This window comes from Pongo abelii, chromosome 20 (genome assembly GCF_028885655.2).
Source record: "Pongo abelii isolate AG06213 chromosome 20, NHGRI_mPonAbe1-v2.0_pri, whole genome shotgun sequence".
In the NCBI taxonomy this organism is placed as follows: domain Eukaryota; kingdom Metazoa; phylum Chordata; class Mammalia; order Primates; family Hominidae; genus Pongo; species Pongo abelii.
The window spans coordinates 58900837-58921072 of NC_072005.2; the positions used below are offsets into that span (position 1 = coordinate 58900837).

Consider the following 20236-nt stretch of genomic DNA (forward strand, 5'->3'; position numbering starts at 1 on the left):
GAGATCTTGCCTTTTAGAACCGGCAGAGGATGGGGCTGAGGCAGGACCTGTGTGTCTCTCAGCCTGGCTCCCAGCGCCTCTATTTTCAAGTTAAGAAAAAACATGATTCAGCGTTCAGTATAGGTGACCATGTTGTTTTACCTTCAATTGTTTGAAATACCAACTTAAAACAGACAGGAAACATCCCGGTGATATTAGGGGTAATATCACGAATATCAGGGCACATCAGAAACAATCTACCAACCAGAACCTGGAGGATCCAGTCCTGGGGGGCAAGAGGGCATGACAGCAGGTGACATGCATGGCCCAGCTGAGGAAAGAACCTGGACCTGCCCCCACCAGGCCCTGCCCTTCAGAACAAAACCCCTTCCAGACTCTGCCCCCAAGATGATGATAACCCTCTGGCCCTGTCCCTTCCCACTGTCTGGCCCAGCCCCCAGGCAGCCTCCACACTCTTGCCCTGCCCCAGTCCTGTTCCAGGCCCTACCTCCACCTCCACCCTCTAACCAGGCCCAGCTTCCAAAGCAGCCTCCACCCTCTCACCCAGCTCCAGTAACAGTTTTCAGGCCCTGCCCCCTCAACAACCTTTCCCTTCTCATGCCCTCTCCCCGCCCACTGTCCAGAACCCACCCAGACAGGGTTGAGGGCCCACACACAGTTGTTCTTCAGCACTCGAGGCTGACACAGGTGAGTGGTTTTTTTGTCTTTCTGCTTCAAACCTGGCTTTTGCAGCACCCCAGCAGCAAGTCCAGCCACACCAGGAATCTGCGTGCTTTGGGATGTTGAAATCCCTCACGTGAGTTTGTGCAGTTTCAGGAAGTCCCAACTTCTCCATGGGAAGTACACAGGCTGGTGGCTTTGCAGCTTTTGTATCATTTTATAAAATGATACAAAAGATCTTGTATGAGCCAGTATGACACATCTGACAACTTTACAGGTAATATTGGAGTATTATATATAAGCCGGTTGATTTGCAGGACTGCTGTGACAGTTTGGGAATGTAAATACCTATCCAGCCAAAACGTTCCCACTGTAGAGCAGAAATTCCTGGCCCAAGATCCTCAATGGGATAACAACACAGTCCACTAAAAAGTCATGAAAGATATAAGGGAAATGATAATTAAAGAAATTCAGGAGTCAGTGCCCTGTGCTCAGAATCTTTCCCAAGCATTTGACATAAAACAGGAAAAAGATGAAAGCCCCATAAATTTTCTAAAAAGACTATGAGAACAAATGAGAAAATATGCACATTTAGATCCAGAAGACCCTTACAGGCAAGGAATGTTAAAGCTACATTTTGTTCCAATAGCTGGCAAGACATTGCAAAAAAGTTACAGAAACTAGAAAACTGGAAAAAACAGTCTATATGGGAATTCTTAGAATAAGCTCAAAAAGTATATATAAGGAGGGATGAAGAAAAACAAAAGCAAAAAGCAAAAATTTTCTGACAGAATGCACCAGAGGCCAAGCTTAAGCCTCCATTTTCCAGGCCTCACAAAAGATATGAGACAAGGGGGCCATAGAACTCAAAGACAGGTAAAGAGGGAAAGCAAACCCAGTACCCTAAGACTCCAAAAACTAAAAGGGAGAGGGGCAAGACAAATGTTACAAGTGTGGAAAATTAGGTCATTTCAAAAGAGAATGTCCTGAGTGGAGAAAGGAGAAAAAAAAATCCCACTTAAGGAATTTAAAGAATAAGGAAGTCAGGAGCTCTGTCTTTTCTATCTCCAGTCCCACTGAGATCCCTTGATAAATTTAAAGGTGGGACCAAAACATGAGCTTGTTACTTTTCTTTCTTTTTTTTTTTTTTTGAGACAAGAGTTTTGTTCTTGTTGCCCAGGATGGAGTGCAATGGCATGATCTTGGCTCACTGCAACCTCCACCTCCCAGGTTCAAGTGATTCTCCTGCCTCAGCCTTCCCAAGTAGCTAGTATTATAGGCATGTGCCACAAAGCCTGGATAATTTTGTATTTTTAGTAGAGGTGGGGTTTCTCCATGTGGGTCAGGCTGGTCTCGAACTCTCGACCTCAGGTGATCTGCCCACCTTGGCCTCCCAAAGTGCTGGGATTACAGGTGTGAGCCACTGCACCTGGCTGAACTTGTTACTTTTCTAATAGACTCAGGAGCTTCCTGCTCCTCTGTTTGTCTTGTGCCCTCTAATATAAATTGTTCATTAGAAGAACTTCAAGTTTTAGGAGTCAAAGGGGAAAGATTTAAAGCCAAAGTCTTAGAAAAAACAGAATTCAGATTTGAAACCCGATCAACCAATGTTAAATTTTTGCTACTCCCTAAGGCTGGGACAAACTTGTTAGGAAGGGGCCTAATGTTAAAGTTAGGTATAGGCCTACATGTAAGCCCAGAAGGATTCTTCACTTCATTAAACCTGCTTACTACAGCAGAGGAAAGCTACTTCAATGCTAATGAGTGGTCAAGGGAGGGAAATTGAAGGAAGCTACAAGTTCCTCCAATTCACATAAAGTTAAAAACTCCCAGGGAAATGGTGAGAAGAAACCAATATCCAATTCCCTTAGAAGGCAGATTAGGTTTAAAACCTCTAATTGAGAGCCTTATCTGAGATGGACTACTTGAACTGTGCATGTCTCCCTATAATACTCCAATATTAAGTGTAAAGTAGTCAGATCGGTGATACTGGCTTGTAGAAGATCTTCAAGCCATTAATCAAATTGTTCAAACCACTCATCCTGTTGTTCCCAATCCATATACTATTCTCAGCAAAATTTCATATGACCATCAGTGGTTTACAGAAATAGACCTGAAAGAGGCCTTCTGGGCATGTCCTTTAGCTGAAGTTAGTCAGGATATATTCGCTTTTGAATGGGAAGATCCTCACTCAGGATGAAAACAACAATACTGCTGGACAGTCTTGCCCCAAGGATTCACAGATTCTCCTAACTTGTTTGGCCAAATTCTTGAGGAGGTGTTAGAAAAGATGAGCATCCCAAAGTGTGTAGGTATGCTCCAGTATGTGGATGATATACTAGTGTCAGGGAAAGCTGTAGAACAAGTATCTGCCTTTTCCGTCAGCCTTCTCAACCATCTCTGTGGAGAGGGACTACGTGGTGTGGTGGCACACATCTGAAATCCCAGCTACTTGGGAGGCTTAGAAAAGAGAATTGCTTGAATGCAGGAGGTGGATGTTGCAGTGAACCAAGATTGTGCCATTGCACTCCAGCTTGGGCAACAAGAGAAAGACTCTGTTTCAAAAAAAAAAAAAAAAAAAGGAAAGAAAGAAAGAAAGAAAAAACAGGCTGGGCAAACTGGTTCAGGTCTGTTGGCCAGGCTGGTCTCAAACTGCTGACCTCAAGTGATCTGCCTGCCTTGGCCTCCCAAATTGCTGGGATTACAGGTGTAAGTGACTGCACCTGGCCCATTCTTCTTACTGTAAACACTTTTTATGTCAATTAATGCTTGAACTCAATGTTAAGTGAACTCAAGCTCTAGTCAATGCTGAATTGACTCCAATGTCAATTAAAGTTTATTATTTTCTATAGTCATCATATTTGGGACAATTATCTCAAAAATGAATTTTCTGCTGTTCTGCAAGGAGTGACTTCAGACTAAAGACCTTGCCACACCTATTCCATTTGTAAGATTTCTGTCCAGTATAGATTCCCTGATGTCTAATGCAGTGTGAATGTAAAGTAAAGACACTGCCACGCTGGGTGTGGTGGCTCATGCCTGTAATACCAGCACTTTGGGAGGCTGAGGCAGGCGGATCACAATGTCAAGAATTGAGAGCAACAAGGCCAACATGGTGAAACCTTGTCTCTACTAAAAACAGAAATTAGCCAGGCTTGGTGAAGCATGCCTGTAGTCCCAGCTACTCAGGAGGCTAGGAAGCAGAATTGTATGAACCTGGGAGGTGGAGGTTGCAGTGAGCTGAGATCATGCCACTGCACCCCAGCCTGGACAAAAGAGTAAAACTTCATCTGAAAAAAAAAAAAAAAAGACTTTGCCACAATTATCACAGTTGTGAGGTTTCTCTCCCATATGAATTCTCCTGTGTTTTGCATAAGATGAAGCTTGACTGAAGACCTTTCTGCAATCATGACATTTGTAACGTTTCTCTCCAGTATGAGTTCACTGATGAACTGCAAGCTATGAACAATGTCTGAAATATCTGCCACATTTACTACACTTGTAAGATCTCTCTTCATTATGGATTCTCTAATGATTTGCAATGCTAGTAGCATTACTGAGGACTTTATGAGAATCATTACATTTGTAAAGTTTCCCTATACCATGGATTGCTTGATGATGAATAAGTGATGACTGCCCACTAAAGGCTTTGCCACACTCATTGCACTTATAAGGTTTTTCTCCAGTATGAAGTCTATGATGGCATACAAAGGATGACATATGACTGAAGGTCTTGCCACACTCATTGCACTTGTAAGGTTTCTCTCCACTATGAAGTCTATAATGGTATACAAAGGATGACATATGACTGAAGGTCTTGCCACACTCATTACACTTATAAGGTTTCTCTCCAGTATGAATTCTGTGATGTTGTGCAAGGTTTGATTGTTGATTAAAAGCTTTGCCACATTCATTACACTTGTAAGGTTTCTCTCCAGTATGAATTGCCTTATGAATTAGAAGGGATGAATTTCTAGCGAAGGTCTTGCCACACTCATGACAGTTGTAAGGTTTTTCTCCTGTATGAAGTCTACGATGGCCCACAAGGGATGACTTCTGACTGAAGGTCTTGCCACACTCATTACACTTGTAAGGTTTTTCTCCAGTATGAAGTCTATAATGACATGCAAGGTGTGCTTTTTGATTAAAAACTTTACCACATTCATTACATGTGTAAGGTTTCTCTCCAGTATGAACTCTCTGATGTTGTGCAAGGTATGAATCACGCTGGAAAACCTTGCCACATTCATTACATGTGTAAGGTTTCTCTTCAGTATGAACTCTGTTATGGCGTGAAAGGCATGAATTATGCCTAAAAGCTTTGTCACAAACCTTACATTTGTATGGTTTCTCTCCAGTATGAATTCGCCTATGTGTTTCAAGTTGTGATTTGCAACTGTAAACTTTGTCACATCCTTCACATTTGTAAGGTTTCTCTCCAGTATGACGTCTAAGATGCCCTACAAGGGATGACATCTGACTGAAGGTCTTACCACACTCATTACACTTGTAAGGTTTTTCTCCAGTATGAAGTCTATGATGGCGTGTAAGAGATGACTTGTGACCGAAGGTCTTGGAACACTCATTACACTTGTAAGGTTTTTCTCCAGTATGAACTCTATGGTGCCATGCAAGGTATTGCTTTTGATGAAAGACTTTGCCACATACATCACATTTATATTGTTTCTCTCCTGAATGGGTTACATGATGTCTCCTTAAATGTGAGCTATAATTAAACGATTTGCCACACTCATTACACTGGAAAGGTTTTTCTGTCATGTGTTCTTCCTGGATTTGTGAGAATAATGAAGAATAGAGAAAGTTCTTCCCATACCTATTAGAAATATGGGTTTTGAGCCTACAAGAAATTCTTTGGGATGTTGAAACCAAGGAAGCATTGTTGATAGACTTCTCCACTTGATTATCAATTTTCCCTTCAGTCTGAAATTCGTGCAGTTCAGGCAGATGCGAATAAAAGCTTGATCCAAGCTGATCTTTAATAGGCTTGTTTCCAGCATGCCTTTGATCATATCGGTCTGTACTACCAGTCAACTTTTTTATTTTTGTCATGGATGCTTCATGGACATTTCTTTCAACTTCTTGCCACTGAAACTCAAAGTTGTAAATATCTTTCTTGATTTCTGGGAAGCAAAAATCTCCAATGTGATGACTTTCATGTCTTTCCAACATCCCTGTGTGGAACACTTCTGTATTGCCTTGCCCTGTTGATGAGAACTCCATCATGGTTTTAAAAGAGCTATCTAAAAAATATAAAAACCAATTGGTTTCCAATTAAGTACAGATGGTAAATAATATTTAATACTGAAATGTGTTAATATTACACAAAAAGCAATACTTATTTTAAAATTCCCAAATATGATCTTCAAAGTTTAAGAACATGCCATCTCTACTAAAAATACAAAAATTAGCCAGGTGTGGTGGTGGGTGCCTGTAATCCCAGCTACTCGGGAGGCTGAGGCAGGAGAATTTCTTGAACCTAGGAGGCAGAGATTGCAGTGAACAGAGATCACATCATTGCACTCCAGCCTGGGCAGGAAGAGCAAAATTCCATGTCAAACAGAGTTCAGTCAAGAGCCTCATATATATGAGGCAGTAAGCCTGAATGATGTCCTCCCTAAGAGGAATTTCTACAGCAGTGACTGCTGTTTAGAGAATATGATCATTAGTTTATGTGATAATCACTGTCACAGTACCAGTGAGAGATGCTTCTGTGATGCTCCTTAAAAACCAGAACAAAAGGCCAAGCATGGTGGCTCAGGTTTGTAATCCCAACACTTGGCTAGAGGCTGAGGTGGGCAGATTGCTTGAGACCAGGAATTTGAGACCAGCCTGGCCAACATGGTGATTCCCCATCTCTAATAAAAATACAAAAATTAGCAAGGTATGGTGGCTTGCATCTGTAATTCCAGTTAGGTTGGGAGGCTGAGGTATGAGAATTGCTTGAATGCAGGAGGCAGAGGCTGCAATGAGCTGAGATCACAACAGTGCACTCCAGCCTGAGCAACAGAGGGAGACTCTGTCTCAAACAAAAAAAAACAAAACAAAAGCAGAACCACAGGTGGAAACACTTGTCAGTCACTGTCATGCTTTCTATCTCATCTCCTGGGCCACCCTGACAATTCTGCTCAGGGTTTCCAGGGGCATCTCTGCCTACAGCGGGATGATGTTCAATTGTATTAGTCAAAGTGGTCATGAATGTTCTGTTTTTATGTAAAACCACTCCATAGTAGAGTCTCTAAGAAGCTGTCCATGACAGACAGGAGGGTCATCACTGCAGAAAACAATGACATGTACATCAAAAGCATGTATGCGGCAAAATCACAAAAGAGAATATAAAACCAGGAAGAGCCAAGATAGACAAGGGCAGATTCCTCACATCAGGAGGGACATTTTCCTCACCCACAGACTCCAGATTCCTGTAGTTCTCCAACATCACGGCCCTGTATAAAGCCCTCTGCGCAGGGTTCAGGCATTTCCACTCCTCCAAAGAGAATTCTATAGCCACATCCCTGAAAGTCAAGCATACCTAAAATGAAACACACATTTCAACAAAACATTAGGGAGGAGTCATTACCATCACACAAAATGAGAAAAGAGAAAATAATTATTGATTTGATCCAAGACGGTGTTCTGACAAACCCATGTTAAGGTATTTTTGAACATTTCTTTCTGTACAGTTGCATTTTATTGTACTTTCCCATGGTAGATTTTAAAATCTCCTAGTCACTGTGGAAGTCTCAGTTTTATGGAAAATATAAAAAATATATGTCTGGGCATGGTGGCTCACACCTGAAATCCCAGCAGTTTGGGAGGCTGAGGTTGGTGTATCAACTGAGCTCAGGAGTTCAAAACCACCCAGGGCAACATGGTGAAACCAAGTCTCTATTAAAAATACAAAAACATTAACTGGGTGTGGTTGTGCATGCCTCTAGTCCCAGCTATTTGGGAGGCTGAGGTAGGAGAATAGCTTGAGCTCCAGAGGCAAAGGTTGCAGTGAGCTGAGATTGTGCCACTGTACTTCAGCTTGGGCTGCAGAGTGAGACTCCATCTATGTGTATATATATATATATATATGGCCATATATATATATATGGCCAGGCATGGGGGCTCACACCCTGTAATCCTGTCACTTTGGGATACCAAGGTGGGTGGATCACTTAAGGTCAGGAGTTTGAGACCAACCTGGGCAACATGGTGAAACCCCATATCTACTAAAAATATAAAAATTAGCTGGGCATGGTGGGGGAATGTGCCTGTAATCCCAGCTATTTGGGAAGCTGAGGCAGGGGAATTGCTTGAATTCTGGAGGCAGAGGCTGCAGTAAGCCAAGATCATAGCACTGCACTCCAGCCAGGGCAACAGAGCAAGTCTTTCTCAAAATAAAAATATATGTATGTATATATTGCAAATAATGTGTTTTCTACAAAAACCATGGGCTTGGCTTGGCATGGTGGCTCACAACTATAATCCCAACACTTATGGAGGCTGAGGCATGTGGATCACAAATTCAAGAGATTAAGACAATCTGGGCCAACATGCTGAAACCCTGACACTATTAAAAACACAAAAATTAGCTTGGTATGGTGGTGTGCACCTGTAGTCCCAGCTACTCAGGAGGATGAGGCAGGAGAATCACTTGAACTCGGGAGGCTGAGGTTGCAGTGAGCCGAGAAAGTGCCATTTCACTCCAGCCTATCGACAGAGGGAGACTCTGTCTCAAAAAAAATCATGGGCTTCTCCATTAATGCTCTCCTGGACACACTTAAAATCACATCTACACACATTTAAATGAACTTCAGTCGGGACATTATAAGCAAAAACCTGGAGAGGACACATCCATAGCTACTCACCAGGCTGAGGTGGGAGGATGGCTTGAGCCTGGAGAGCAGAGGTTGAAGCGAACCAAGATTGCATCACTGCACTCCAGCCTGGGGGACACAGTGAGACCCTGTCACCCCCACCCCCCCAAAGTTGGAAGCTCATTGAATTAAGAGACAACTTCAAGAAATCATAAATGCAATGAATGAAGAAAATGAGAAGGTCAACCAATATACAGAAATTATGAAGAACTACATAGAAACTCTCAGGCTAAAAATACAGTAACTAAATGGAAAAACTCAATACATGGGTTCAAAATCAGAATTCATTATGTAAATTAAAAATTAGTGAAGAGGAGACAGGTGAGGTAGCTCACACCAGGACTTTGGGAGGCTGAGGTGGGTAGATCACTTGAGGTCAGGAGTTCGGAGACCAGCCTCATCAATATGGTGAAACTTTGTCTCTACTAAAAATACAAAGATTAGCTGGGTGTAGTAGTGGGCTCCCCACTGCACTCCAGCCTGGGTGACAGAGTGAGAGTGTCTCAAAAAATAACAAAATAATTTTTAAAAGGCCAGGCATGGGCCAGGCACAGTGGCTCATGCCTGTAATCCCAGCACTTTGGGACACCGAGGCAGGCGGATCACCTGAGGTCAGGAATTCACGACCAGCCTGACCAACATAGAGAAACCCCATCTCTACTAAAAATACAAAATTAGCCAGATGTGGTGGTGTATGCTTGTAATCTCAGTTACTTAGGAGGCTGAGGCAGGAGAATCACTTGAACCTGGGAGGTGGAGGTTGCAGTGAGCCGAGATTGGATCATTGCACTCCAGCCTGGGCAACAAGAGCAAAACTCTGTCTAAAAAAAAAAAAAAAAAAACAGGCATGGTGGCTCATACCTGTAATCCCAGCACTTTGGAAGGCCAAGGTGGGGGGAATCACCTGAGGTTGGTAGCTCAAGACCAGCCTGATCAACATAGAGAAACTCTGTCTCTACTAAAAATATAAAATTAGCCAAGCATGGTGGTGCATGCCTGTAATCCCAGCTATTCGAAAGGCTAAGGCAGGAGAATTGCTTTAACCATGAAAGTGGAGGTTGCAATGAGCCAAGTTCAGGCCATTGCACACCACCCTCCCCAACCAGAATGAAACTTCATCTCAAAAAAAAAAAAGTAGTGAATAGGAAAAGATACAACAACAAAGAATAAAGAAAAATGAAGGGAGTCTAAACAGACTAACAGGACACCATCAAGGATACCATCCTACACATTATGAAAGTCCCAGGCCAGGTTGTGGCTCATGCCTGTAATTCCAGCACTCACGCCTGTAATTCCAGCACTTTGGGAAGCCAGGGTGTGGGGATCACCTGAGGTCAGAAGTTCATGACCGGCCTGGCCAACATGGTGAAATTTCATCTCTACCAAATATACAACAATTAGCCAGGTGTGGTGGTGCGCACCTGTAACCTCAGTTACTTGGGAGGCTGAGGTGAGAGAATCGCTTGAATCCAGAGGCAGAGGCTGGAGTAAGCCGAGATTGCACCACGGCACTCCAGCCTGGGCAACAGTGTTGGGATTTACTCAAGATAGGCGCAGAAATATTAAAGAGAAATATTAGGGAAAGTTATAGGGAACAGTCACAAACCTTTTGGAAGGCTGAAAGGTTATATAGCTTGTAATAATTGAACAGGCTGAAGGCAGCTGGTTCTTACCTTAGAGCACTAGGTCATAGGGTAAATACTAGGGACAATAGAGGCTTCCCCAGTTAAGTCTGTTTACCCTACCTCCATTAACTAACCTTTGAGCCAGATGCCCCTCTAGGGGGAGGCTGACCAGGGAAATTGCCCCTTAATGGTATTTACTTTAGACCACAGTACCTGAGCTTTAATCATTCATAAAACTACTCTCTTAACCATGTTAATTATCCTCAAGTGTGTTTACTCAAACTTCTGTTGTTAATTCTATTCTAAATAAATGCCTGGAGTGCGAGCTGCTCAGGGCTGGCTGCAGTGACAAACCTCTCTTGGTGTGCAGGTGATTGGACACCCAGGAGGACTGACAAAGTAGAATATCTATGTGTCGGTGTATGTTTCATTCATCCATCTGGGCCAGGGTCTGTGGGCAGACCCCTGCAGCTAATGCCCTCTTGTGAGGAGCAATACCTCAGTTGGTGTCCTGTGTGAGGAAAGTCAGGGATCTACAGAAACAGACCCCCCCGCAGTTCAAGCCTCTCTTGAGGCAACCTGCAAAGGAAGGGTGAGGACCACCCTCTTGAGGAAAGCTGCGATGGAAGTGTGAGGAACGCGACCCCCGAAAACGAAGGCAAAGAAGGACTTCGTGGTCAAGCCAGTGAGTAATCAGTAAGTCATTGGTGCCCACTCGAGGTTACCACCTTCTGGGGGAAGTTGAGTCAAGCTGAGGTTTCATCATGGGACAACAGTTGTCAGCTCAACAGAAACAGTATATAAAAGCGTTAAGACAGTTGCTTAAGGCTAGTGGTCGGAAACACAGCAGAACTAGCAAAACAGAATTATCTGTGTGTCAGTGTATGTTTTATTCATACGTAGTTTAGGTCAGGGTGGACACGCAGACCCCCACAGCTAATGCTGTGTTGTGAGGAGCAATACCTCAACAGAGCAAGACTCCATCTCAAAAAAAAAAAAAAAAAAAGTACCAGAAGTCACAGAAGTGAGTGAGAAGAAGAGAGGAACAGAAAAGCTTGTTGGAAGGCATAATGGCCAAAAATTTCTAATTTCAGGATGCAAAAGAAACAAATTCAGCACCTTAAGAATATCCAACTAGGATAAATCTAAGTCAGAGACCTACAACAAACAACATCATAATAAAACTGTCAAAATTCAGAGATAGAGAAAGAATCCTAACAACAGCCAAAAGAAGAGCTAACTGTCACCCAAGAGAGAGCTCCTGTAGTATTGTCAAGATGTTTCTTGGCTAGGCGGGCAGTAACTCACACCTGTAATCCCACGACCTTGGGAGGCTGAGGCCAGCAGATCATGAGGTCAGGAGTTCAAGACCAGTCTGGCCAACATAGTGAAACCCATCTCTACTAAAAATACAAAAAAATTAGTGGGGTGTGGTGGTGTGCAACTGTAATCCCAGCTACTCAGGAGGCTGAGGCAGGAGAATTGCGGTGGTAAGAATCATAGTGATAAGACCACAGTAGAAAGCTTTGCTTAAGTGAGTGGGAAATTTCACATATTCTTAGTCAGAGAGGGCACCTCTGCAGCTAGGGGTAGGGATGGAATCTTCCCACATCTAAAACAGGAAATGTCAAATCCAAGAAGAAGCAATCAGCTTTTCAATACCCCAACTTGCAGGAAACTTCCAGATATCTGTAGTGAAGTCACCATGCTCAAAGGCAGCTAGTGTGTTATTCTTGGTACAGTGAAAAACTGTCAAGGAGATTAAGTGAAGTCAGGGGTTTGAGACCAGCCTGGCCAACATGGTGAAATCCTGTCTCTATTAAAAATACAAAATTAGCCCAATGTGGTGGTGGATACCTGTAATCACAGCTACTTAGGAGGCTGAGGCATGAGAATCTCTTGAACCTGGGAGGTGGAGGTTACAGTGAGCTCAGATTGCTCCAGTGAACTCCAGCCTGGGCAATAAAGGGAGATGGAATTTAAGATGAGAGGGACTGAGAAAAGCCTTGGGTGAGTGTGAGCAAACTTGTGAGGCAGGATGCTTCAGAATCACAGAAGACTGGCTACTACAATACCTGGTATATCAGAAAAGAAAGAGAGAGAATAATCCACAGAGGAACATCACTTTACCTGAGGAAGAGCCATCCTTGTCTCCTTTTCTTTGGTCTTCTTGGCGGCTTCCTCATGTAACATGAATCTTTGGAAATTAATCCTGTGTGAGAAAAAAATATGATATTTAATTAATTTTTTTTTTGAGATGGAGTCCAGCTCTGTCACAATGATGGGGTTCAGTGACATGATCTCATCTCACTGCAACCTCTGCCTCCCCAGTTCAAGGGATTCTTCTGCCTCAGCATCCTGAGTAGCTGGGATTCCAGCCATGCTCCATGGTGCACAGCTAATTTTTGTATTTTTAGTAGACATGGGGTTTCACCATGTTGGCCAGGATAGTCTCGATCTCCTGACCTCGAGATCTGCCCACCTCAGCCTCCCAAACAGCTAGGATTACAAGGGTGAGCCACCGGACCCAGCTGAGATTTAATGTTTAGAAACCACACATTCCTTTCCTGTGACAAAACACACACTGGGGAGACCTCACCCGGTATAAAGACTGTCCTCTACTGCCCACCTCACCGGAGATCATGCAGAGATAAGAAAGCCCCATAGGAAGATCTGCAAGGGTAATTTTGACCCGTTTTCAGATCTTGCTCCCTCCTGAAAATGTCCACACACACGCTGAAGCAGGGCACAGACCTTCAGGACACAGATCTGGCCCTAACCAAACCCCATGCAGAGCACAGCCCCCTCAGCTCCCTGTGGATCACAGGCTGATCTCAGCTCTCAACATGGAGGAAGCTGCCTTGATGTTCAATGCTGGACACAGATGAGAATCACCAGCGCCATTGTATTATTGAGGGTGTGTCCCATCCTATGATAATAGCAATCTTTGATAGAACAGCATAAAGGATGTATTTGCAAAATGCCTGAGAAACCTAATGTAAAGTCAGGGTTGAGCTCCACTCAGAGGGTACCAGCTGAGCACAGCCCCACCTTCTGGCTCTGCTCTCCCCTTGGTGACTTGTTCCCACCAGGATCCAGTGAACAGTGAAGGAGCAAAAAGAATCACACAGAACAGGCAACATGGACCAGAGGTGGGGGTGAAGGTGGGGCTATCATGTCAAATGGGGGACTGTGGGCAATCACAAAGGTTACTCTAGATAAAGTGATGTCAGAACAAAGACTTAGGGAAGAAAGGCTGCTTGTCACTTGCAGCTGATGGGACAGAGAGTCCTAGGCCAAGGGACAGCCCAGGTGAAGACCCTGAGACAGGAGCAACCTCAGCCCCAGAAAAAGGAAAGAAACCTGCATGGCTGGAGCAGAGGGAGTAAGGAGGACACAAGCAGGAGATGAGATCAGGGAGGTCCTGGGAGCACAGATCCGTAGGGATGAGGTCTTGAAATATTTTTCTCCCACACCTAAAAAGAATTTTGGAAATGATGTATTTTCTCACTCCTTTCATGTATACACACAACTTTCTCTTTATGTTATAAATTACAACATTTACAAATAATGGAATTCATTTCTCATATTTAAAATACATGCTGTCAAGTTTGGCTAAGTCCCCAGAAGTACACTGTCACCCTCATCTGAGATGCGTAGGACTGCAAGGGAATGTGTTCAGGGGTTTAGAAAGTCACCTATGGAATTGTGCATGTGGAGACGCCTGTTTGATGTCCCAGCAGAGAGCTGAGGAGACAACTGAACATAGGATTGTAGACCTCAGGGGAGAAGCCTGTAGGGAACATGGAGTTGTGTAGGTGGGTTACAGTTGTGAAATGACATGATATGGAAGGGCAGTGGGTGTGGACAGAGATGAGGAGAGGTTCAAGATGATCTGAGTCTAATTACCTGTTTTTCCCATTCTGGTACTTGTGTTTTTTACATTTTTGGAGAACAGTAATTTATTTAAAATTCATATTACACCTGAGCATTACCCTCTCATATAAAAAAGCCACAAACTATTTGGCCAATCATTTCAGGGGTCAGTGTCCCTCTGACTGAGCTTTTCTGGTCTTATTCCTTGCCTGTATATTACAGGTGGGGTCACTGAGGTTCAGAGTAGGAGACATTTCACCAAGTTATCCTGAGAAGCTCTGAGATGAGTCGGAAGGAGGTGTGGCTCATTCCTATGTGATGGCCTGGAAGGGCCAACAGACTGTGTTGGTTTTTCTCTCTAGAAAATTGCAGGATAGGCCGGGTGTGGTGACTCACCCCTGTAATCCTAGCACTTTGGGAGGCTGACGGGGGTAGAGCACATGAGCCCAGGAGTTTGAGACCAATCTGGGCAACATGGTGAAATCCTATCTCTATGAAAAGTACAAAAAATAGCCAGGCATGGTGGTGTGCATCTGTGGTCCCAGCTATCTGGGAGGCTGACCGGGTGTGATCACTTGGACCTGGGAAGCAGAGGTTGCAGTGAGCCAAGATCATACCACTGCACTCAAGCATGGCTGACAGAGTGACACACCATCTCAAAAAAGGAAAAAAAAAAAAAAATTCCAGGACCATCTTTTATATACCTGAGCAAAAGAAATGTCTCTTTCAATGTCCAAGGTCCTGATGGCATGAATCCTAAACACGCAATTATTTTCCCAGAAAAATGACAGTAATATGTTCAAAATACACACAATTGTGAACACATAGCTATAAGTGTTTAAAACACTGAAAGAGAGGCAGTGGTACAAATGAGATCTGAGCAAATGTTTTCTTTGTGAGCACATGGGCTCTGCTGGAACAAGGTTCCAAGTCAATCCAGCCCATCCTTCAACATCTGCAAAGAATATTATGGATTAGAGGAACTTGAGGAAAATGTTTACTTAGAAGCTCACAGCTCACCATTTAATCAGATGACATGAGGAAAGAAAATGGAGCAATAGGCTACTTGAACTAAATTTTGATGTTAGCATAAAGAAAAAATTTCCTTGATATCTTTATCGAGTACGCATTGAAACAACCTAAAATCATTTATCATGTACCAGAAAATGTTTCCAATACATAATAAAGACTAGAAAGCATGCAGTGCTCAATCTAAACTGAACAAAATAAATTTCAGAGAAAAACAATTTTAAAATGGTTAAAAAATATACATCTAATGAAATGTGGGATCAAAGAAGAAAATTCAAAATACATATCATAGTTTGAAAATGATGATGTGACTTCGTAAGATTCTACCAAAGCTTATTTGAGAAGCAGTTATTTATTTTACTTTTATTTTATTGAGATGGAGTCTCGCTCTGTTGCCCAGCTGAAATGCAGTTATGTGATCTCAGCTCACTGCAACCTCCACCTCCCAGATTCAAGCGATTCTCCTGCCTCAGTCTCCCCAGTAGCTGGGATTGCAGGCAAGTGCCACCATGCTCAGCTAATTTCTGTATTTCAGTCGAGATGAGGATTCACCATGTTGGCCAGGCTGGTCTCGAACTCCTGACATTAGGTGATCTGTCAGCCTCCGCCTCCAAACTGCTGGAATTACAGGCATGAGCCACTGCACCAGGCCTATTTTTTTTTTAATTAAGAACAAGCTGGGTGTGGTGGCTCATGCCTGTAATCCCAACACTTTGGGAGGCCGATGCGGCTGGATCCCTTAAGCCCTAGAGTTTGAGACCAGCCTGGGCAACATGGAGAAAGCCCATCTCTATAAGGAACACAAAAATTTGCCCTATGCAGTAGCATGCAGCTGTGGTCCCAGCTACTCTGGAGGCTGAAGTGGGAGGATCCCTTGAACCCAGGAGGTTTATGCTGTGGTGAGCTCTGATCCTGTAATAGCTCTCCAACCTGGGTGACAAAGTGAGACCCCATCTCCAATTAAAAAAAGAAGAAGAAAGAACCACTGGGTCCTGGGTCTAGGGGCAGGGAATCTAAGGCCAATTAACACGAACTTTTAAGTCCATGCCATCTGCTTCTGGGTCTGTGCCAATCAGGGCAGGACAAAAGCCAGGACTGGGAGGGGAGTCCCAGGAGGTGAGCTGGGCCTGAACAAGGCCACGAAGGGATGAAGATAAGTGGGTGGGGCATGAAGGACAAGGGGCCTGGTGCCAGGGGGAAGAGGCCTGGGCTGTGAGGCGTTCACAGGGGAATGAAGGGGTCAGAGCCTGAGCTTCCCTCTATCTCCCTCTCCATGCCTCTGTTTTCCAGGTTTTGAAGGTGAAACCCACCAGTGAGGCTGGAACAGCTCAGGAGTCAGGGAAATAGTACCTCCCTGAGAAGTCAACATGGGGTGGTAATTAGATCCAGGAAAGTTCCTTACTATTGAAATTAATTTTAGCAATTTAATTTCAAAACCTCAAAGTTGTCTAGGGCAGGAATGCAAACTAGAATGCGAAATGCAAAGCCCTGCCTGAGCCAAATGTACAATTTTATGCCGATGGCCCACAGAACCAATTAGACATCCTCTCTCTTTCTATTCTTCATTCACTGGGGTGGGAGAGTCCACCCTGTGCTCAGCTCCAGAGACTTCCCTAGGGCCACCGCCTGGGGTATGGAGCAGAGGGCTCAGGCCAGGGATGAGTGAGGTCAACACCTGCTGCTTAAAAACAGCAGGGATGTAGGTGGAGTGGTGGGAGCCAGGAGTCTCAGCTACTCAGGAAGCAGGGGTAGCAGGATCGCTGAGCTGAGAAGTCCAGGCCAGCCTGGGTGACAAAGTAAGTCCCTCTACCCCAGAGTTCCCACTTCTATCTCAATAAGAAAAAAAGCGATTTTTTAAAAAAAGCACTGACCTTGTAACATTGCATATAAATTGCCCAGTTGTTCCTTACATTTGTTATTTTATGCTGCACGTGTTAAATATGAGTTCTAAATTTCTCTTCAAAGAATCGATATGTCAGTATGTGCAATTATTTGCCTTCTACTTTTAAACTTAACTTCCTCATAAAGCAACCTTTTTCAATCACCTGCTCCACCCTGAATAATTCTCCACCCTGACTCATTCCATAACCATTTTTCCCACCAAACCACTCACCCCATCACTCTTTTTAAATTAGCCAATCGGAATTAGCTTAGCCTGTGCGGTCTAATCCTAGCCAATAGGGGAATGACACAGCAGCAGGGGCCTCATGCATCTGGAGTAAGAACCCCTTCCCCTCCCTTGCCCATGTGTGCACTCACCATTGCTCCATCTATGAGGACGCACCCTTCTATAGAAGTAAATTGCCTTGGCCAGGTGCGGTGGCTCACACCTGTAATCCCCACACTTTGGGAGGCTGAGGTAGGCAAATCACGAGGTCAGGAGATCGAGACCATCCCGGCTAACACAGTGAAACCCCATCTCTAATAAAAATACAAAAAATAAAAATTAGCCAGGCATGGTGATGGGTGCCTGTAGTCCCAGCTACTCAGGAGGCTGAGGCAGGAGAATGGCGTGAATCCGGGAGGCGGAGCTTGCAGTGAGCCAAGATGGCACCACTGCACTCCAGCCTGGGTGACAGAGCAAGACTCCATCTCAAAAAAAAAAAAAAAAAAAAAAGTAAATTGCCTTGCTGAGAAGAGAAAAAGAAAATTTTATATTCAAGTGCTATTTCTTTTGTGGCACCAAAACTTTATTTATAACAATTTGGGGGCTCGCCAGTGATTACAGTCCCATCCAGGGGCAGTCTCTGGTTCTCTCTTGTGAGGAGCTGTGTCCTGCCCCATTGTGGCAGCTTCAGGGGTGAAAAATCAGGACCCACCCAGTGCGAGGAATAACCTGGACTCTCCGCAGTGTGGAAAGAAACCAGCCAGCAACCTGGGATAAAGATCCTCACATACAGCGGCGATGACTCTGTGCAGAGACAAATGGAGGAGAAGCCGCGGGAGCCAGTAAAGTACTTCCTTGGTGGTCGAATTCTGGAGGGCTGAATGTGTGTGTGCATGAATGAACACAGACAACCCTGCCTGCGGTGTTGTTTGTGTGGATGGTGACAAGTCCTATTGCTGGACAGAGTGAGTGGGTCCTCTCTGTGGTTCCATAGCTACCTCATATGGCTTAGGGCGGATACTGCTGTGGGATTTATACTGGCACATCAACACTAAGAGGGGCCTAATTCTTTCTTGGGGGAGGGGCCAGAGAGGACAACTTGAGTGGGAAGTGTGCAAGGGTCCTTTAGAGGGGGAAAGGGAGAAAACAGATCAAACTGAGGCAGACAAGGCAAGACATCCCTGTTTTGAGGGGTTGAGTCTTCTGGGGCAGGGAAAGCAAGACTCCCCCTGGTTTGAGGGGTTGAGCCTTCCAGGGCTGGCAAGGCAAGACATCCCTTTTTTGAGGAGTTGAGCCTTCTGGGGCAGGCAAGGCAAGATATCCCTGGTTTGAGGGGTTGAGACTTCCAGGGCAGGCAAAGCAAGACATTCCTGGTTTGAGAGTTGAGCCTTCCGGGACAGGCAAGGCAAGACACCCCTGGTTTGAGGGGATGAGCCTTCCACAAATTTTAGAGGGTTGAACCTCACACAAACCTCCAATAGTAAGAAAAATGTTCAGAACTCCCCTTTCCTTTCTTCTCAGGGGAAGAAAGAGTAGCTCCACTCCTGACAGTTTTTCCCCTAAGGGAAGGGGAAGGAGAGAGGAGAACAGCACAAGTGGCTGGCAGAGGCAGGGAAAGACCAGCAGAGAGGAAAGAGAAACTGGGAGAGGAAATCAGAAAGGAGAAAGAAAGAAAGAGACAGAGAGTCAAAGAGAGAGAAAGAGACAGAGAGGCAAAAAGGGAGTGAAAGAGAGAGGGAGAGAGAGAGAGTAGTAAGAGAAAACAGTGTGCCCTATTCCTTTAAAAGCCAGGGTAAATTTAAAACCTATAATTGATAATTGAAGGTCTTCTCTGTGACCCTATAACACTCCAATACCACCTTGTTGTCAGTGTAAACAAGGGCATAGCCCAAAAGCACTGAGGCCACTGACAACCCATAGCCTTCCTATCAAAAATCCTTAACCCAGTAATCCGCAGATGGCCCAAATGCATTCAATCTGCAGCGGCAACTGCTTTGCTAACAGAAGAAATAGAAAAATAACTTTTAGAGGAAACCTCATTGTGAGCACACCTCATCAAGTAAGAACTATCCTAAGTAAAAAAAAAAAAAAAAAAAGCAAAATGGTAGCTTACTGACTCAAGAATTTTCAAGTATGAGGCTATTCTGGTAGAAAAAGATGATTTAACATTAACCACTGAAATTTCCATTAACCCAGCAGGTTTTCTAACAGGGGATATAAATCTTGATTATTTACCATACAAAGGTCCGACCAGACCTAGGAGGAACTCCCTTCCAGACAGGACTATAGAGGGTTTCTCCCAGGTGACTGAGGGAAAAAGACACAATGGGTATTCAGTAAGTGATAAGGAAACTCTTGCAGAAGCAGAGTTAGAAAAATTGCCTAATAATTGGACTGCTGAAATGTGCAAGCTGTTTGCACTCAGCCAAACCTTAAAGTACTTACAGAATCAGGAAGGAGCCATCTATACCAATTCTAAGTTAATATGGACTGAACGAGGTCTTATTAATAGCAAAGAATTGAAATCCCAAACTTATAATATTTTCAACAAAAGTAAAGTTTGCTAAAGGTTACCAGTGTAACATGTATTATCCTAACTTCTAATCTCGTGGCCTTGGGCAGTCTAGTTCACAGACACGAAGGAAGTTCACTTTGGAAAAGAATGGTTATCATCTTTGAAAAAAACAAAAGGAGGAAGGAGAATTTATGTAAAAAGAATGTTATATGGTAAATTCTTGTCCTAAAATAAATTAACTGGTGGTTTAAAGAAAGGGATATTTGCAACAAGTCAGAAAGTTGAGGCATGTTGAAGAATTGTCTGTCAAAGTTGTGAAAAAAGAAAAGTTATTGTAGCCTTTCTGTCCAAACAACTTGACCTTACTGTTTTAGCCTAGCCCTCATGTCTGCATGCAGTGGCTGCCGCTGCTTTAATACTTTTAGAGGCCCTAAAAATCACAAACTATGCTCAACTCACTCTCTACATTTCTCATAACTTCCAAAATCTATTTTCTTCCTCATAACTGACGCATATACTTTCTGCTCCCTGGCTCCTTCAGCTG

At 43.9% G+C, this 20236-nt stretch overlaps 2 protein-coding genes across 5 annotated transcripts in view; both read right to left on the reverse strand.

Moving 5' to 3' along the window:
- Window positions 1–20236, reverse strand: part of ZNF600 (zinc finger protein 600) — a 169195-nt gene that overhangs the window by 29297 nt on the left and 119662 nt on the right. The gene's annotated exons all lie outside the window — the stretch shown is intronic.
- LOC100462078 (zinc finger protein 813) overlaps window positions 114–20236 on the reverse strand; it is a 44004-nt gene continuing 23881 nt past the window's right edge. For 2 of the 4 annotated variants that reach the window (XM_063720273.1, XM_063720274.1), the window contains exons 2-5: window positions 17330–17491; window positions 12296–12377; window positions 7081–7207; window positions 114–5921 (exon numbers count right to left, since the gene is read on the reverse strand). In XM_063720273.1, coding sequence (XP_063576343.1) covers window positions 4189–5921; window positions 7081–7207; window positions 12296–12377; window positions 17330–17340 — 1953 coding nt within the window. In that variant the 5' untranslated portion in view covers window positions 17341–17491 and the 3' untranslated portion in view covers window positions 114–4188. Of the gene's footprint in view, window positions 5922–7080; window positions 7208–8531; window positions 8630–12295; window positions 12378–17329; window positions 17492–20236 lie in introns of all 4 variants that reach the window. The other 2 variants (XM_063720272.1, XM_054541151.2) reach the window with 2 other exon arrangements.